A 16,897-nucleotide genomic window follows, 5' to 3' on the forward strand; every position below is an offset into this window, starting at 1 on the left:
TTCAAGGTGATCGAGTGATGCTCTTGATGTTCTCTTCACTTTCATGCATACTGTAAGGATAAAGATATGCCTTATAAATCAATAATTCCTGTATCACGTGCTTGCTGGTGCCTGTCTTTGGTGCAGTGATGTCCTCCCCCTGTATCGTTCTGTGTCCTCTGTAGTGCAATCTCCACCCGCTCTTCACTAGCTATTGAATGTCACAGCACGGCTGGTTAAAAATATTGCTTTCTTTCAAATCCCCCTCAGTTTATACATGTGGATTTAATGTTGAATTTATTAATGTCATGCCCTTTCAGGGATATGACTAATTATGAGAGAAAGTCTTGAAGGAGAATGTGTGACGGAGGTGAGGTTATATAGTTGTTTCATCTGTCAACACAGTGAAACTGGTTCACATCGCTTGCACATCAGGGCTCATACTGTTAGTGATTAATCAATAGATACCTCTCCATGCTTGCTTCTTTTCCTCCCTTTCTTTTTTCAGATGAGAAATTGATGACAGGCTTAGAAAAGGACAGCCTTTGAAACTGCTGTCAAAACGTGTGTGTTTTTTGGGACAGATTATTCCACCCTTTTTAGAACTTCCAAAACACTTATCTGCCTTGAAAAGTGTTAAAGTACCATTTGAAAGTAAAAAAGTAATAATTGAAGATGAAAATACTGGATCCTTGCCTGTAGGCTGAAGGCTGTGGAGGTGTAATTTGGTTCTGAATGCTTGGACGAAATGTAAAATGAAATCTGTGAGAATTTATGGTTGCGGAGCGCATGCATCGGAAAGGTCATATCTTTGTCATTTAAAAAAAGATTTCAATAAATGGTCGGCTCTGTCTCCTGTGAGACACTCAAGCTGTATGGCTGACTGGGTGGAGCTGAAGCGCTGGTGGAGAACAGAGGGAAAGAGTGATGGTGCACATCCCTAACACCCTTCCGGTGGAAGAATAGCCTAGTTAACTCTTAACACCCCTGGAGATCAGGCATCCACTGCAACGGCAGAATAATACTGTAACGCTGGTGTAGCTGGTGAGCATTGTTGACAGCATTGATCCAAGATCCCTCATTACAGAATAAGAGAAACCCCTTCAGCAACGTCACCCTGGAGAGGGATGGAGCTACTGCAGGCAGGGGGATTGAGAGAGGAGAGGGGAGAAAAGAAATGAAGTAGAAAAAATGGGAAAAGATAGAAGGAGTCTTTTGGAAGAAAGTATGAGTAGGAGGAGGCGAAGGACAGAAGAGGAAATAAAGAGGAAGATAGCAAGAAAATCAGCAGAGATAAGTGCAGCAAAATAAATGAGAGGATAATTGTTAGTTTCTAGTTACAGCATGCAACATTCACCTTTTGTTCTATGGTGGAAGGATTGATCACTGGCCAATCGATCACAGCCTACGAGGAACACAGAGTTCCGAGGAGAAAAACTGTGTTGGCTTTGCAGTTTGCATGTACAAGACTAAATAATGCTCAAACTGCCTCCAGCTGTGAAGTGAAGTAGTGCAGGGATACTTAAAATCCAATATTACTGCTAAGGCTTGAAGTGGCATTAAGGCGCGGATGCTTTACGAATCTATCTCTTGTCTCATGACACTGTTAAAAGTGTAATAAATCCCAGCCATTCAGCTTTTAACAGATGTGTCACACGGAATAGGTGTGATTTGCTTATACTCAGGGAGAAAGAAGGGATATCAGGACAGCTTCCCATCAAAGTTATTCTCACCAGACTCCATTTTAGCATTCACAACAGCAACAGTAGCTTTCTTTTCACTCTCACATCACTTTTATGGAGTACCAGCTCTAAATCCACCTCTGTGCTCCCCATTCCTCCCTATACGCTCAGCTGTGCTTCCATGTCGTCCAAATAGGGCAAGAATAATTGGATCAGCAAACATAGTCTTATGGTCTCCTATTTGTTTCGACTGACATTTTTTTGTTGCTAAATGAGATAGTGTTTAATTAGGTTATATCATTTTAATGCAATTTACATTATAACCTCATGACATCATATATAATGCACCTGACATTATGTCTCAAATGCACTTTAACCAGCTCTATAGAGCATTTGTGGCTCTAATGAAGCTGATTATCTGATAAAATGTTGAGTGGGTCTACTCTGCAAACTTTACCTACCATGAAAGCTCAATATTAGATGTATAACTCTAGAATACAGTATCAAAACAATACTATCATGATATAAAATGTTTTCTAGATTGAGAGAGCTATGTCTGTCTTTCAGCAAGGCCAATCCTTTTCCCCTCTCCACATCTATTATCTCTCCTCTATAGACCATAATGATAAAAAAGAATCACAGTAAAAACTGTGACATTTCAAATCTCTGCATTGAGCTGGTTGTCAAGGAGATGTCTCAGTGAGAGATGTTTCGGGCCGAAGAGGAACTGCTCTTTTAAAAGAGCGTTTACCCAGCTGCTGGAGGTGAAATGTGCCATTAGGACTCTGCAGGCAAACATGGAGTCTCAGAAACACACAGCCCTCCAACGTGGGGCTACGCTCTCAGAAACTCTGGAGGTCTTCGGACTCCTGATCAAAATCCATTACAATCTTCTGCAGTCATTGTTCCAAGAAGCAGTCTGGCAGCCACATATTGACAACCCACATCCACATGACAAACACACTGGTAATCTCTACGCCAGAGAAGCACAATTTTATCAAACAGACTTGGAGCTATAGGTCTTTTCTCTCCCTGTGCTCCCTAGGATCATTTCATTCTCAGCCCCAAACTGCTGGACTTGCAGCCTCCATTTAGAGAGAACTATAGTGATGAAACTGATGGAAAGTGCCAAAACCTATTGTTGATAAAAGATGCATACTGTTGTGTTGTGTTGGGGATACAGCGAGACAGGCAGAAAGGCAGATAGACTGAAGCAGCTGTCAAAATGGTTGTTTGTAGCCCCGCGCGTACTATGCTTTAGGGAAATAATAAACTGCATCATTAGAACCCCTGTCATTCACAAGTTGTTTGTACCAGACTGGCTGTAAACACCAAAACCAATGCAGCACACATATAGAGCACAGGTCAGAATCATCAGGTGGCTAATTTAGCAAAAGAAAATAGACATTATGAGATTATCTCCAGGTGTTATCACAAACCAGGCCCACTGCAGCAATAAATTAGTGTTGAAATCCATCGTCTATTTGTATGTACACTGTAAATACTGTTTTTGTTTTGCTCTTTAGCCTCTATTTACTTCTGTAATGGCTCCTTACTTTTATAATATGTGATGAAATTGCATTTCAGAAGGCCTGTTGCTGCTGAACTGTTTTAAATATTTGCAAATATGCCGTTGAAAGGCAGCAGCGCTGGCAGAAAATACCCAACTTTCACCATTGAGGCAATATTAATGAGTCAGCATTCCAGCACAGGACAACAGTGCAGCCATATGGCATCACCTGAATGAGTCTAACTAGTGATCCAGACGACCTCCTGAAGGGAGAGAGCCTGTGCGCGTTTGAGTCTGTGGCCAGTCTGTGCCACACCCCCTTCTCCTCGGTGCGGTGGTATGATCCAGGGATGCTGTTATAGCGGCACCGAGCCTCACCAGCAACAGCATCACCCGTCAGCCTCCTCGGGTTCAACTGCGGCTAAACGCACCGCGCCGGGCTCCCTGTCACACGGCACGGCGGAGCTGGCCCGCGTACAGCCCCTGCAAGGAGATCCCTTCCTCTCCGCGCAAATCGTTTCGTCGTCCTCTACCGGCATTTGAGAGCGAGCATCATCAGCATCAGCACCGCCGCCTCGAAACCAGACCATCAGGCACAGAGAGAGAAAGAGAGGTGTCTCAATCCACATTTTTTTTAAGCAAGAGTACCGCGTCTCAAGTCTCATTTCTACCAGGGGGGATTGCACAGTCTTCAGCATTTTGCAGGCTTCTTATAGCATGGAATCGGACTAAAGGAATGGTTTTACGTCGGAAAGGTAAGCGGCACGTTCTGTTCTGGCCTTTAAGTGGGCTCATTGGGTGAGATCGGCTACTATGTTGCTTGGCTAAACGAGGCTTGGGTGCTGAGACAACGTGAGTTCACAGGAAATGGTTATTATCAGCTGTTCAGATGTGCTGTGAGGTGCTATGGGCCGTGTGTGTGTGTGTGTATGCATGTGTGTGCGCGAAAGCCAGAGAGAGGCAGACATGAGACATAGAGAGAGAGAGAGAGAGTGAGTGTGTGTGTGTGTGTGTGTGTGTGTGTGTGTGTGTGTGTGTGTGTATGGTGCGGTTTTATGAAAATCAGTGCGCCTCCTTTGAAGTGTAGGGATGCAGACTTTGTGTATACAAACCTGTATGTTTGACAGTCAAGTCTAAATGATGACAGTCCAGGTACACGGCTGCAGACTGTCTGCTTCATGTGTGCCAAGTGTCGTATTCGTTTCGGTTCAGCAACGCTTGCAGCCTTGAGTTGTTTTGCTCCAGTTCGGGCTCGTCCACTCCATCTCCATCAGCAGTAAAGGTAGCCTAATGATGCCAACGGGGCCACCGGAGATCCAGGGGGTATAGATCTCTCTGACGCGCGCCTTCTGTCTTCCAACATCAACGCAACCTACCGGGCCCGGGCCAGACACCACCACCACCACTACAGGTCCAACAGGCACGTCCGGACACATTTCAAGACTGTGACCTGCTTTATTCCGTTGATAAATGCATAGATTTTTTTTTACACCTCATACATGAACTTCTTGCCTTCTGCATGATGCTGCAGCCGGTGAAGCCATCCCTTGCCTAAATTATTGAACCGCATGGTATTTATTTTTCGCATTGGCTGTGTTTTAAACGTGTGAGGGTGAATAATTAACATCAGCAAATGCATTTTGATAAATCATAATTATTGTGAAGGCAGGGAAAATTGCTCCAGGATGGATATGCTCCGATAGATTTAAATTAGACCTCCTCACTCCTCTCCTTCACAGTAGATTATAAATAATTGCTTGGAGCAAAGCACTGAAGGCATATTTCCAATAAATAAATAATTAAATAAGTGAAACAAATAAATAAGTAATATCAATATGAATAATATTTCTGAGTAATTGTCTAAATATATTCTTCCATTGAGGAGAAACTCAGAAAGCATCCCATACTTTTCATGCATGGCTTGTTAATCTTGCTTTACTCAACTATGAAATGGAAATTATCAATATATATATATAAGTGTATATATATATATGAAAAAGCAAATGCTTTGTAATCAGAAACTACAATTTGGCAATAAGTGTGATACATTAAACTAATGCACTATACTGCTCCAGCCACTGTGCACGTCTTTCAGAGAACTGTACTGATGTTTGAATTGTGTTCTTCCGTAATATTATAAGATCCAAAACAACAACAACAAAAAAATAAAAAATACAAGCTTATAGACTCTGTCAATGTTGCATTGTGTGTCACTGCCCTACCTGACGCTGCTCACCGTGCTTAATTCTTCCACAGCTTGCACGTTATTGATAGTGATGATAAAAATGAGGCAGTCTCTCTTTGCTCTTTGTGATTAATAGAGAGCATCTGTGTATGGAGGTTAGATAATACACACACACACACACACACACACACACACACACACACACACACTCATTCTGTGTCTTTTTCCACACAAACACACTTACAGTCACATGCACACTGAAGAAGAGGATGATGTATGGGAGCTGGGGTGGTTGATGATTGTAATCCTACATTCATTTGTCCCACTGTACTGTAGTGTTGATGAGGTGTGTGTCATAGCTGGGGGCTGCTCATACTATTGTCTGGTGAAGTGTGTGTGTAAGCTTGTTGTCCACATGTGGAGGGTTTTTAGGCCCCAAAGGCTGCTGCAATGGAGGTAGTGATGAGCAGTGATTAAGTGCATATTTTAAATGGCACACCCATTATGGCAACGCCTTCACAATAAGAGGCCAAGCCTTTGAATTGAAATGTCACTCCACCAATTACATGTTGCGCACACACTACTGATGAGGCATTGGCATTTCTGTCAGTCCACCAACCAACCAACCAACCAACCAACCACATGACTATTCAATCAGTCAGATATTCAGTTTTACATTTCAACATACTCTCTGGTTTTCCCTCAGCAGCAGTTAGTGGTCAGTGGCTGCAGCTATACTAATGATCGCTTTCAGCTGTTGCACGCTCACTTTTTCATTTTCGTACTTACTGTTGTTAAGCAAGTGGTGCATGTGGAGTTTTAGCAATCCAAAAAGAAGCTGCTCAGCTGCTTGGCTTGGAGTCCCATCATTATTTCAGTGCAACTTCCTGACAATTTAGGCCCAGAATTCCAATTGTGTTAGGATACTACCGTTTTGCCATAAGCACATCCCATTGTCCTGAGTCAAGAAACCACTAACAAAAAAATCTTCGCTTGTGTCTAATAATTTGTGTTTTTCTGAGATTTGAGTGATATTGCATGGCCTTTGGATAGCGCAGTGCTGTGCGAGACAGCGGGGGAGTTCTTTTTGTTATCCAGCCCTGCATTATTTATGAATTTTCATTCCAGGAATGCAGTAGCCCCTGGCACTGTAATGCTCCTCTCTCCCATGGAATCGCTCACACACTTCCCTTATGCCCTGCAAGTTTTCTGCAAAACTAAATTTCCTTAATAAAATTGGGGTCATGAATTAGTGAGAGGACAATGTGAAATGCATCAGAGGTTGTTTATAATATTGAGTACAACATTTAGTGCTGCAGTCAGAGTTTAAGCTTGCAGGCAATATGAGGCCCAGTGGGAGTTTTTATCCTTGCCTCTCTCCCTCTCTCTCTCTGCATGTCCATCATATGGTAAGAATGTAATTGCTGGAAAAGCATAAAATGTGTCAGAGTGTTCACCAGCCTGCTGATAATTTCAAAGTAAAAGAACCCGTGCCTGGGTAATCAGAGTGCTGGACCACTAGACTTGCACGCACAAATCTACACACACAGACACTTAGAGATGTAACCATTGTACAACTTCAAATATTTACCTTCTTGCTGCAATACTGCTCCATTCTCAAGAGGAATTGTTTAACAAATCCAGCAGTGCTAATTAGGGTTTCCTCTATTCACTCGTCTGTGGTCGGCCTCTGCAGTAAGGAAATTGCCATCGCTGTGATTTAAAAAAAGTGAAATACAAAAACAATATAATATCACCAAATTACGCTATAAAAGGCTCATATGGCAGTATGGGCCCAGTGTTTACAGTTGTGTTTAAAATTAATGCACTCAAAGCTTTCTTGGCAATATAACATTTTTACTGATAATAAGCAGTGAATAAAAGCCCTGGTCCAACTTACGGTCATTATTCTTATAAATTGATTGACAGCAAATTCAATAAAGAGCAGTGCAACTCTTTTTCAGACAGAGTAGCCTTTTATTTTTCTTTATTTTTACACGTGGTTTGTGATACATAGACTTTCTTTCCAAAGTAAGATACTGTTTTTATAAGGTATAAATCTTTGTAAAAGACTTTATTTATTAAAAACAAGACGTGTCCTCTTGGCTCTCCCTTACTTTCGGTACCCTTTTCCCCATGTAGTACTGAATGGATAAAACATCAGCAGCAAAGTCTCCGTTGTTTTGTTTTTTTCCTTCTGATAAAATCAAAATCATCCAAATACAATAATGTTTATTTCAGTGTTGAAGCCAAAAGTGGGACCAACAGCAACAGAGACAGAAATAGTATCAAAACCAAAAATCACCTTCAGTCACCAATGCCGCAAACACACAACACACACACACACACACACACACACACACACACACATACAGTATATGCCTGAGGCATTTTTCTTCAAAGTATTTGGCTATGTCTCAACTGGCATCTCTATCTATTCTCTCTTGTCTTCTTCAATTGGGCTATGGGCAAGAGTCAGGAACTATATACAGTTAAATAAGAAGCAGGGTGTTATCTGAGATTTGTATTGGGAAAATGCAGCAGTCACAGCCTCCCTTCGCTCTCCTCTACCTTTAAACTCACCCACCCCTTCTTTCAAATTCTAGTCAGAAGACAGAAGGATCAGAGCCACGAGAGGCTTACTGGTCAAGCCCACTCTACTTCTCTTTAAAATATGAGATTAATTTGTCAAGAGGAGTGTGTGTGTGTGTGTGTGTGTGTGTGTGTGTGTGTGTGTGTGTGTGTGTGTGTGTGTGTGTGTGTGTGTGTGCGTGTGTCTGTGTGTGTGTGAAGAGCAGTGCTGATGGCACACACCTAGCTAGAGGGCTAAAACAGAAGAGCGGTAGAAATTATGTTGATTTAAATGTATGGTAAAGTTTGAGGACTTAATGTGTGTTGTTGTATTGGGCTGCAACTTTTCATTATGGATTTATCTACCAAATATTTTCTCAATCAATTGATTCATTATTTTGTGTAAAATGTCAGCAAATTGTGAAAAATGTCCCTTAGGTCCCAATGTGATGTCTTCTAATGTCTTGTTTTTTTTACCTACTGTCCAATCCCCAATACGTAAGTTGTTTTTTTTATTTTGTTCCCCTGCAAATATTCTATACGCACATTCACGTTCTTTTTATTTTGTTGTCCACACCCTTTCCACAAAAGGTACTGTGTATACTAATATCTAAGCAGGCACAAATGCACGCACACACACACACACACACACACACACACACACACACACAGCACTCTTGGCACACTGTCTCACTTAGACACACACAGAAAGCTGATGCACACCTACAGGGACACATTTCTCACCGTGAAATTTTTATTAATCAAGTCAGTGGACAACTTAAGAAGAAGAAAAATCAATTTTTGTTTCTTCCCCAATTTATTACCACATAAATTGTCCTTCACTTCAAAGAGCACGTCTTGGCTTTGGTGTCAAAATAATTAAGTTAAAATCCATTATATTTGCGTTGATTTTATCCTGCTTTTGTTGACACAGAGGACAAAAGGGAGTCGACAGTGGCCAGGTTTTACTGACAAGATGTACAGCAGCATTTCACCTTCAGCCAAATCAATACAGGAAATTATTAGGGAAGGATTCTTTTAAAATCAGATCTATCAAATATTCACAAAAACTTTGCACATCGTCAGCATCAAGACAATTGGACTCCCACAGTTTCCTTTGTAGCTACTGTAATAAGGTATTTGATCTGAAAGCGACTCAACCACACACCTGCTACATATTAGCCTACAGCCTACAATGAAACATCAACAACACATTATACACCTACATTTGGACCTCGAGACCATGATTAATACCTCAACATGAATAAGTTGCATCTGCAGCTTTGTTGCATACCTATGTAGTGATTTATTTAACAACATAAAACACATTGATGGTATACTGTACATCTCTCCTCTAAACGAGTTCATCTGTTTCCTGCTGACTGGTAAATAGCCTCATGTGTATCATCAGTAATATTCATAGCTCTACTTTCTAGATGATCATGAATTATTAACTCATTGAAAAGATGAATAGCTCCAAAACGGTGCTTGATGCATCTCTGCTGGAAGCCATGTATACAGTACAATACAGTACAGTACAGTACAAGCGAGTTCAATATTTTTTCAGCATGTTGCAGGGGAGTTGTTTTGATGTTAAGGTTTAATTTCAGAATGAGTCTTGATCCACCATGAACTCTGGGATGTATTTCAAGTACGTGTATCATCGCCCAAATTGACTTCTAACTGTAGAGACACATATTCTCCGCTGACTGCCAGCCAAAACGCCAAGCCAAACTGCACAAAGAAAAGTGATTCTAGCAAAGAAATACCCCAAATCTACTCCAAGAAAACCATGGCAGCAGTGTGCAGCCATTTTTCAAGTAAAGCAGACCTAATACATGTTGTCTCCAGATGTAACAATCCTGAAATCCCATATTTTACAGCATGCACTGCATGTCATCCCGACCCGATGTGCCTAGAAAAGGAATTGTTTGGAAAATTCATATTTTGTTCTCTTTAATGTGCTCAGACGACACAATGATTCATCTGACAAGCAACAAAATGAGAAATGCAAATTGCTAAGAAACATGCCCAATGCAGTTTTGCCGAGCAAATTTTAAGAAAGAAAAGGCTGCAATGGAAAATAAGATACAGGATAAATGAAAAAACAAAGCACGGTATATGATATTCAAGAGAAAAGTGCTTAAACTGACTCCCTATTGATTTCAAGCTGAAATGATTTGTTTATCTAGAAAACGGTGACTTCTCTTTTCACTGATATGCATCTCACACATGCAGGAGGCAAAACCTTCAGGGCTGAAAACATCACTTTGATTTCTAACAACCATACAACTTGGGGAATGTTTAAATTCTCTATATTTTTCTGAGCACATGGTTAACCAAATGGTATGCCATAACCTTGAGATGCATTTATGTACTTCTGTACACTGAACAGGCAGAATGTATTCAGCCTCTACACATCTCTGTCTCATCAGCTTACAAAAGAGCGTCACCAGGACCACAGTTTGTTCCCGACTGAGTCTTGTGGCCTTTGTGGAGCTGCTCCTCTCTTTGTTGAAAAGCATTTTTCTGTGCAAGCCTGCTGAATGCTGTCTGTGTCCTTAGACTGCAAAAGGCCAGGAGAATCAGAGAGGAGGTGAAGGCTGAGAACAGATCTGAGGAGCAGGAGGAGCCGCAGGGAGTGCTCATGACTTTCGCAGCGGGAACATCCCAAAAATCCTCCTCCTCTCTCACATTCTCCTGGGTATTTCCAGATGACAAGCATCACATTGTAACAGTGTAGATGGAAGATTAGCCCACTTAGCATTCAGAAATCAATCTGCAATGCTGCTCAACAGCTACTAGTAGATCTTTTCAGCTACTCCTCTGCAGGGCTAATGCTCTTTACTCACTCATTTCTCTGTAATCAACAGCTTCATAAAGGAGAGCGCAGGAAATACTGTCTAAATTGCTAATCACCAAATCCAATTTCTGGAATCAATGCCATTGATTTATCAATTAATTCTGCATCTGTAATGCTGCCACTTTGCTTTGCTTTTGGTGTTGGAGGTTTTAGCGGTCAAATGCATTATTGAAAGAGGCTTTTTACCAAGCAGTGGCTGATGCAGAGAGCTTAGGAGGTTGTCAGTCTTGATGTAAAGCTTTATTTGCAAAGCGAGTTAGTGTGAACAGCCTTTTAGTCCTGCTAGGAGGACAGTGACATGAATTTATCTTGCGAGAGAGGAGGAATATCAAATATGTTGAATAAGGCTTTGCCTTGTCAGGAATATTGATTAAGTGGTTTTGGGTGGTGTCTCTTGCTTCGTGTCTGTCTGTGTATTTGTGGTCAAATGCCTGTGAGCCCCTGCAAGTGAATGTGGTGTTGTGCATTTGAATACGTGTATGGGGCATATGTGGGCCGTTTCATATTCTCGTCCTTTTGTGTTTTTTTGTTTGCTCCTCTGCCTTATGGGGAATCAGCAATGGGCTTTAGAACAGGGGAGGAGTAAAAGTGGATATCATGAAAAGGAAGTGCTAGTGTGGACAGAAGCAGAAAAAAGCTATACTTTGGTCAAGATCTCAAAGAAAGAAGAAAAGTTTAAACTCAAGTCAACATAAAAACAGCCTTTGAAAAGTTCAAGCTTAGCAACTCCTTCACTCTAGGCCACATTCAGAGGGCATGAATAGTGTAAGACCTTATGGATTTCACCTCACTGCTCAAGCATGCTGTGCAATATGGGATTTGACCCATGTCCACTATAAATAGTCAAATGGCCCAGGATGGTTTCCTGGCGCCTGACAGCTCCTCTCAAAAACCGATCTGCTTCTCTGCGACACACGCACTGTGTACACACTGTTTTTCTTTTGCTTTTTGGTCATGCTCTCATTCTGAAACCAGTGGGCACACACTCAGACTCACTCGGCTATTACATCACCTATATGACTTGATTTGTGCATATAAGCATTAACCTTGGGTGCTACTGTGTGAGGAATAATGAAGGTAGGCAGTGTAGTGAAGGCTGAATGGTAAAGACACCGCAACCGCGCATAGACAATGTGCAAGGGCCTTTGCTGAAAAGGCCAGTAAAGACTGTGTTGATTCTCCATGGTGTGTGGGTGTTCAAGTGTGTTGTTTGTCGGTTAGTGTGAAATGCTATAAGTGTGTGTGGGCGCAGGGCCACTGAGTGTGTGTCCATCTGTGGCTGATTGTCAGTATGCGTTTCATCTTTGAATCTTATCAGGGATGCTGTATGTATGGTGGCTTATGTGTGTGCGTGTGTGTGTGTGTGTGTGTGTGCCGGGTATACACTACAGTATGTGTTCTGCTGGTAAATTCGGCATTAGCAGCAAGAGATTTCAGGCTTGGTCAGCTATGAAAGCACAACTACGTGACGAGAGTGCTACCGCCGCCCACAGATAGCTAGCCCTTATCCACTAATTAAAACCCTCTATCACTCCATGTCTCACTTGGCAATCTCTCTATCCCTCAATTCCCCCCATTTTCACTGTGAAATCTCTCCATCTCTCATTATCTATCCATCACTCTCTTTATCCTCGTTCTCCATTCATCCTCCCCTCCCTCTTCTCGGCAGGCGCTGAGGGATCCCAGTGGGCGGTGTGTTGTTTTGTTGTGTTTCCGGTGGTTTAGGTATAACGGGGTCCTGTGGGTCCTTCAGGGCCTCTCATCTGAGGTGTCCCTGTCATATGCCTGAGGAGCCATGGTGTTGCTAACGAATAGAACAGATTTTTTTAAGTCCTACCTACCCCATATTTTCATACACACACACAAACCCTCACTCCAGGAGAGGCATCCCTCTCTGACAGCTCACTGTTTACTCCCGTAGGACCTGTAGCCTGGATTTGCATTTGCAGCAACAGACTGCGCCTCGATTCCTTCTGATGATTAAGCCATCATAATAGTAGACAAAATGAAAACCTGCAAACAACAGCGGGATTGTCATGACTTCACTTCGTAGCATCTGCGTCAACGAGTTAACATTTTATGCTAAGGCATGTATATATTTCTCAAGGTTCCTCATCGTCATTCCTTTGGCTTGCGAGGCCTGTTTAGTGAGTGGGATTAGCTCGCCTCTGTGCAAACAACCTTCTTGGAAACGTGTAAAGACGAGAGCTAACAAAGATAGTAGCTTCATACTCACTAGGGGTCTCCAGGCTGTTATGAAAATAAGACCTTCTCTGCATGGTGGAAATGTCTTTGAAATCCTGGAACTATACTGTATCAATAATCTGAGGAGCTAATATTGTTGGACGGCACTCTGCTCTCCCCATCCTCCTTGTTTATTTACCAATGTGAAACTCAATTTCTCTGCTGCTGCCTGGCCCCAATCCTCTTTCTGCCTTTCTCTTTTTCCCATTTTGCATGCTCTCTCTTCCCGTTCGCTATGATTTCAGCGCATTCATTTGAGACTGGAAAGTGTAAATCGGTTTTGACTTGTCCTCGTGGTCCTTGCCTTTACACATGGCGATCTATGCCGTGCTGTTTATGTTATTGTTGTTTTTGTCGGACATCTTAGGGACCCCGCCCCTCTGGAGATGACTCAGAGCGTAAATCCTGTTTAAAAGCAACTGTGTATGTGAGCATTTATCACTTCTCTAAGTAGATTTGCAAAAACAGCCCACTGGTCTATGGTTGCACTGTTTGAGCAAATGAATGGATAGTAGGGGATCAAGTGGGTGAGGAGTCCCATTAGATATTATTGCAATTCTGTAGCCATGGATTATCACTCCCGTGTGTTTGTGCAAAAGAACAAGTGATAAGAGACCGAAAGAGAAGGGTTAGCAGGGGAGGAGGAGGGTAACAACGTAATGCGATGCATGTGTTTCACTCAGTGTTGTCACTTTGTATTAATTTTAAACCGAGCGGTGAAGAGTTCATTACACACTTATGAATTATAGATTAGAATTAAATTAGAAATAAAATCACACAATAATATATACATACATTGTCACTGCATGCAGGTACTGACTATTAATCCATTTGTAACGGAAACAAACTCACATGAGATGCATCTCAAATTTTCCACTGCGTCTTTATAGCTTTTTTTAAATTTTACTGTATTTTGTTACAGTAGTCTATCAATAAATAAGTTTCCCATTGAGAACACATACAGTGCTATGCTGTGGTTAATACAGTAGGTAGGACATGCATAAATCATTCATGTCTATGAATTTTACATACTAAGGTCTCGCATGGAGATGATTAAGATTAGTTGTTAGTCCTTGGCAGCAGAGATGCAGTCAGTTAAGCACTTAGTTTGCTTCACTAAGGGATCCCTCAGTGTTTCGTGTAGTCCCCTGCTCTACATGTATATAAAAAACATTATGAGAGGGATGATCCAAAACTTGTAGCAAAAGTTTTGAAGATGCTCCTATTAAAAATTAACTCAAGCATGATGTTAATTACTCCCACATCCTAAGACCTTTCCAGGGTCATCCTTGTGTGTTTTCTATGAATAGTAACCCATAGTAAGGTTTTTGTGCCCACTATGCCCCAAGGTGGATATTCCTCAATTGCAAATCTTGGCTGGTGTTGCACTCAGGTGGCACATGCTGACTAGTCCTACAGAACGCTTGTGTGTCTTGTTTGAAGTGAGCTTGGCTCTAGGAAACAACCTCCAGGTTTTGACATCAAAACCAAGAATCAAACCCCCTAATGGGCACCCCACTGTGGGCTAGAATTAGCGAGAATAACCCCCGCCAGCAGGCTTACTTCTCTAAATGCAGGGGCCTCAGAGGACGAGATGGAGGGTGGAAAGCATGTAAGGTAAGGGAAGAAAAGCAAAGATGAGAGGGAAGGAGGAGGGAGAGCAGAAGTGGACTGGTACAAGACAGAGGGATGGTGAAAGAGGAGGGAAAGAGGGGAATGGATTAACCAGGAGAGGGGTGTCTTTGAAAGGAAACCAGACAGTATTTCACATTGCACATGTCAATATACAAGCAGGACTACATGAACTCAGCAAAGTGTTCACCAGACAGTCTGTGTATGTGCACACACGACGAGGGAACTGCATGCCTGCTGTCATTCTTGCGTGTAAGCGTGTGACAGACATAAAACGGGACAGAGAGCCTCTGTAGAGACAGACAGCAGTCAGCGCCTGCAGCAAGCTCAGAGCTCACAGGGTAATGTATACTCACTCCTCGCCGTACCAGAGAGAAGGTGACACCAGTCAATCCCATTCTGACAGGGCAGCTGAGATAATAGTGGGCTTTGATTCCCAGCAATAACTCCTGCCAATCAAAATGAAAGGCATCGTGATTGCAGGGAACAACGAGTGTGTGTATGTGTGTGAGTTATAGAGGCTTTACAGTATGCTACAGTGGTGCTAAGATAATTGGATGCAAAATGTGGTTATATATTTTAAAGGCATTGTTGTGCTTTGTGTTATTATTAAAGAGAAAACACAAGAGGTGGATGGAAGAAGAAACAAGTGTGGAGGTTTTACAGATCATCTGCGCTATGATAATGTCCGCAGGGGGTGAGGGTGTGTGTGGGATGAATGTGCGAGCGGCTTGGCCCATTTTTTGACTGTTTGCTGTCAGGGGTCAGTGGGTGGTTTGTGTGTGCGTGCACGCAAACTGGTGCGTGCATGTGCATGCATGTGGGGAATGAGGAGGGTGAGTGCGAGGCCAGAGGAAGGAGTCTTTCAGGTGGAATAAAAGCATTACTGCAGTGGTAGAAAGGTCAGCTGTAAACTTGTATCAGACTAGTGGTGATCACCCTGTGCTGCAGATCTCTGAGGTATTGAGCAGGCACGCTCTAATGGCTTTGATATATGGACTACAGGACTCCCTGAAGAGGTCAATACCATAGCACTTTGTCTCTATGAGCAATGACCCTCTCAAGCTCCATTTAGAAGCTTTATATCTGCAGGAAATAGGCTGGAAAGGCCTCAGGCAGGGCACGGTGAAAGAGAGCTAATATGAATGAAGTATTTTCTAATCACTTCTTCTGTTCTCTAATCGTTGTCCCAATCAATCATTAGTTATGGCGGTATAAGCATATTGTGCTGGACGTTATCAGAAGTACATTTTGATGTGGTTGAGAGAAGAACAAGAGAATCTGAGCTGAATAAAGGAGCTGATTTATCATTGCTCCATTTGGAAGGGCAATGACACTGTAAAGACGGGTGTCTAATAGTGTTTCATCATTACTTTAGAATCTGATGAGTCAGTGTTTAATGTGAGTGACAGACTTTTGGTTCAGCTACAAATTTGTTGATTTATCCACAACTTGTCAATGGTTGTCTGTAAAAGAGAGATAAAGCTTACAGTAGCTAGAGAAAACAGAAACCACAAGTGACAGAACAGAGAGCTGTGCTTGATTTCGGCCAATTTCTCTTCAAACGCATCCGGACATAATGGCCACCATCGCAGTCCCTTCTGAGTGTATTGATTTGGAACTAACCTTTGGTGTGAAATATGAAAGAAGCCAAATACTGTTTATAAATGTCTGCTGTAATTGGAATGAGCAGATGTTGCAATATTGTCCCACTGTGTTCAATAACAGACTTCTTGTGCTATTTTTCTTCTCTACCCTGTCTGTTCAATCCCCTGTTTCCTTTCATTTTCCTCCGCTGGCTCATCCCTCTTCCTCTCTGCTGTCCTTTCCTCCCTCCTCTGCTATACCTTTCCCCCTTCCCTTCCATCTCTCTCACCTCCAGACTCTGTGCTCTGTGCTGTGGCTGTGCTGAGTGACTAAGTGGAGCATTACAAGCCATGGAGGAGATGGACAGTAAACCCTACCAGCCGTTGTCGAAGGGGCGCCATGAAATGGAGATGTCCTACACCAGCTCGTCTGACGAAAGCGAAGATGGCCGTGCCCACCACCGCTCCTACACCTCACGCGAAACCCTGCCTGACTACACACATGAGCTACGCCTCACCCTCGGTTCACACCGGGAAAGACAGAGCAACTATAGCCAAGCCCAGCCAGGTACCACACGCAGGATGTTTGCTGGATGTATTTACCTGAAAATATACAGATACTGTATTATAAACGCAAATGGATAT

The 16,897-nt window shown here is 42.4% G+C and overlaps 1 protein-coding gene across 1 annotated transcript in view; it reads left to right on the plus strand.

Moving 5' to 3' along the window:
• Positions 1-3,504: 3,504 nt before the first annotated feature.
• Positions 3,505-16,897, plus strand: part of tenm1 (teneurin transmembrane protein 1) — a 165,170-nt gene continuing 151,777 nt past the window's right edge. The window contains exons 1-2 of the mRNA XM_051419664.1: positions 3,505-3,926; positions 16,549-16,820. Of these exons, the coding sequence (XP_051275624.1) occupies positions 16,604-16,820 (217 nt within the window). The 5' untranslated portion in view covers positions 3,505-3,926; positions 16,549-16,603. The remainder of the gene's footprint in view (positions 3,927-16,548; positions 16,821-16,897) is intronic.

Source organism: Dicentrarchus labrax, unplaced genomic scaffold, assembly GCF_905237075.1.
Source record: "Dicentrarchus labrax unplaced genomic scaffold, dlabrax2021, whole genome shotgun sequence".
Lineage (NCBI taxonomy): Eukaryota > Metazoa > Chordata > Actinopteri > Moronidae > Dicentrarchus > Dicentrarchus labrax.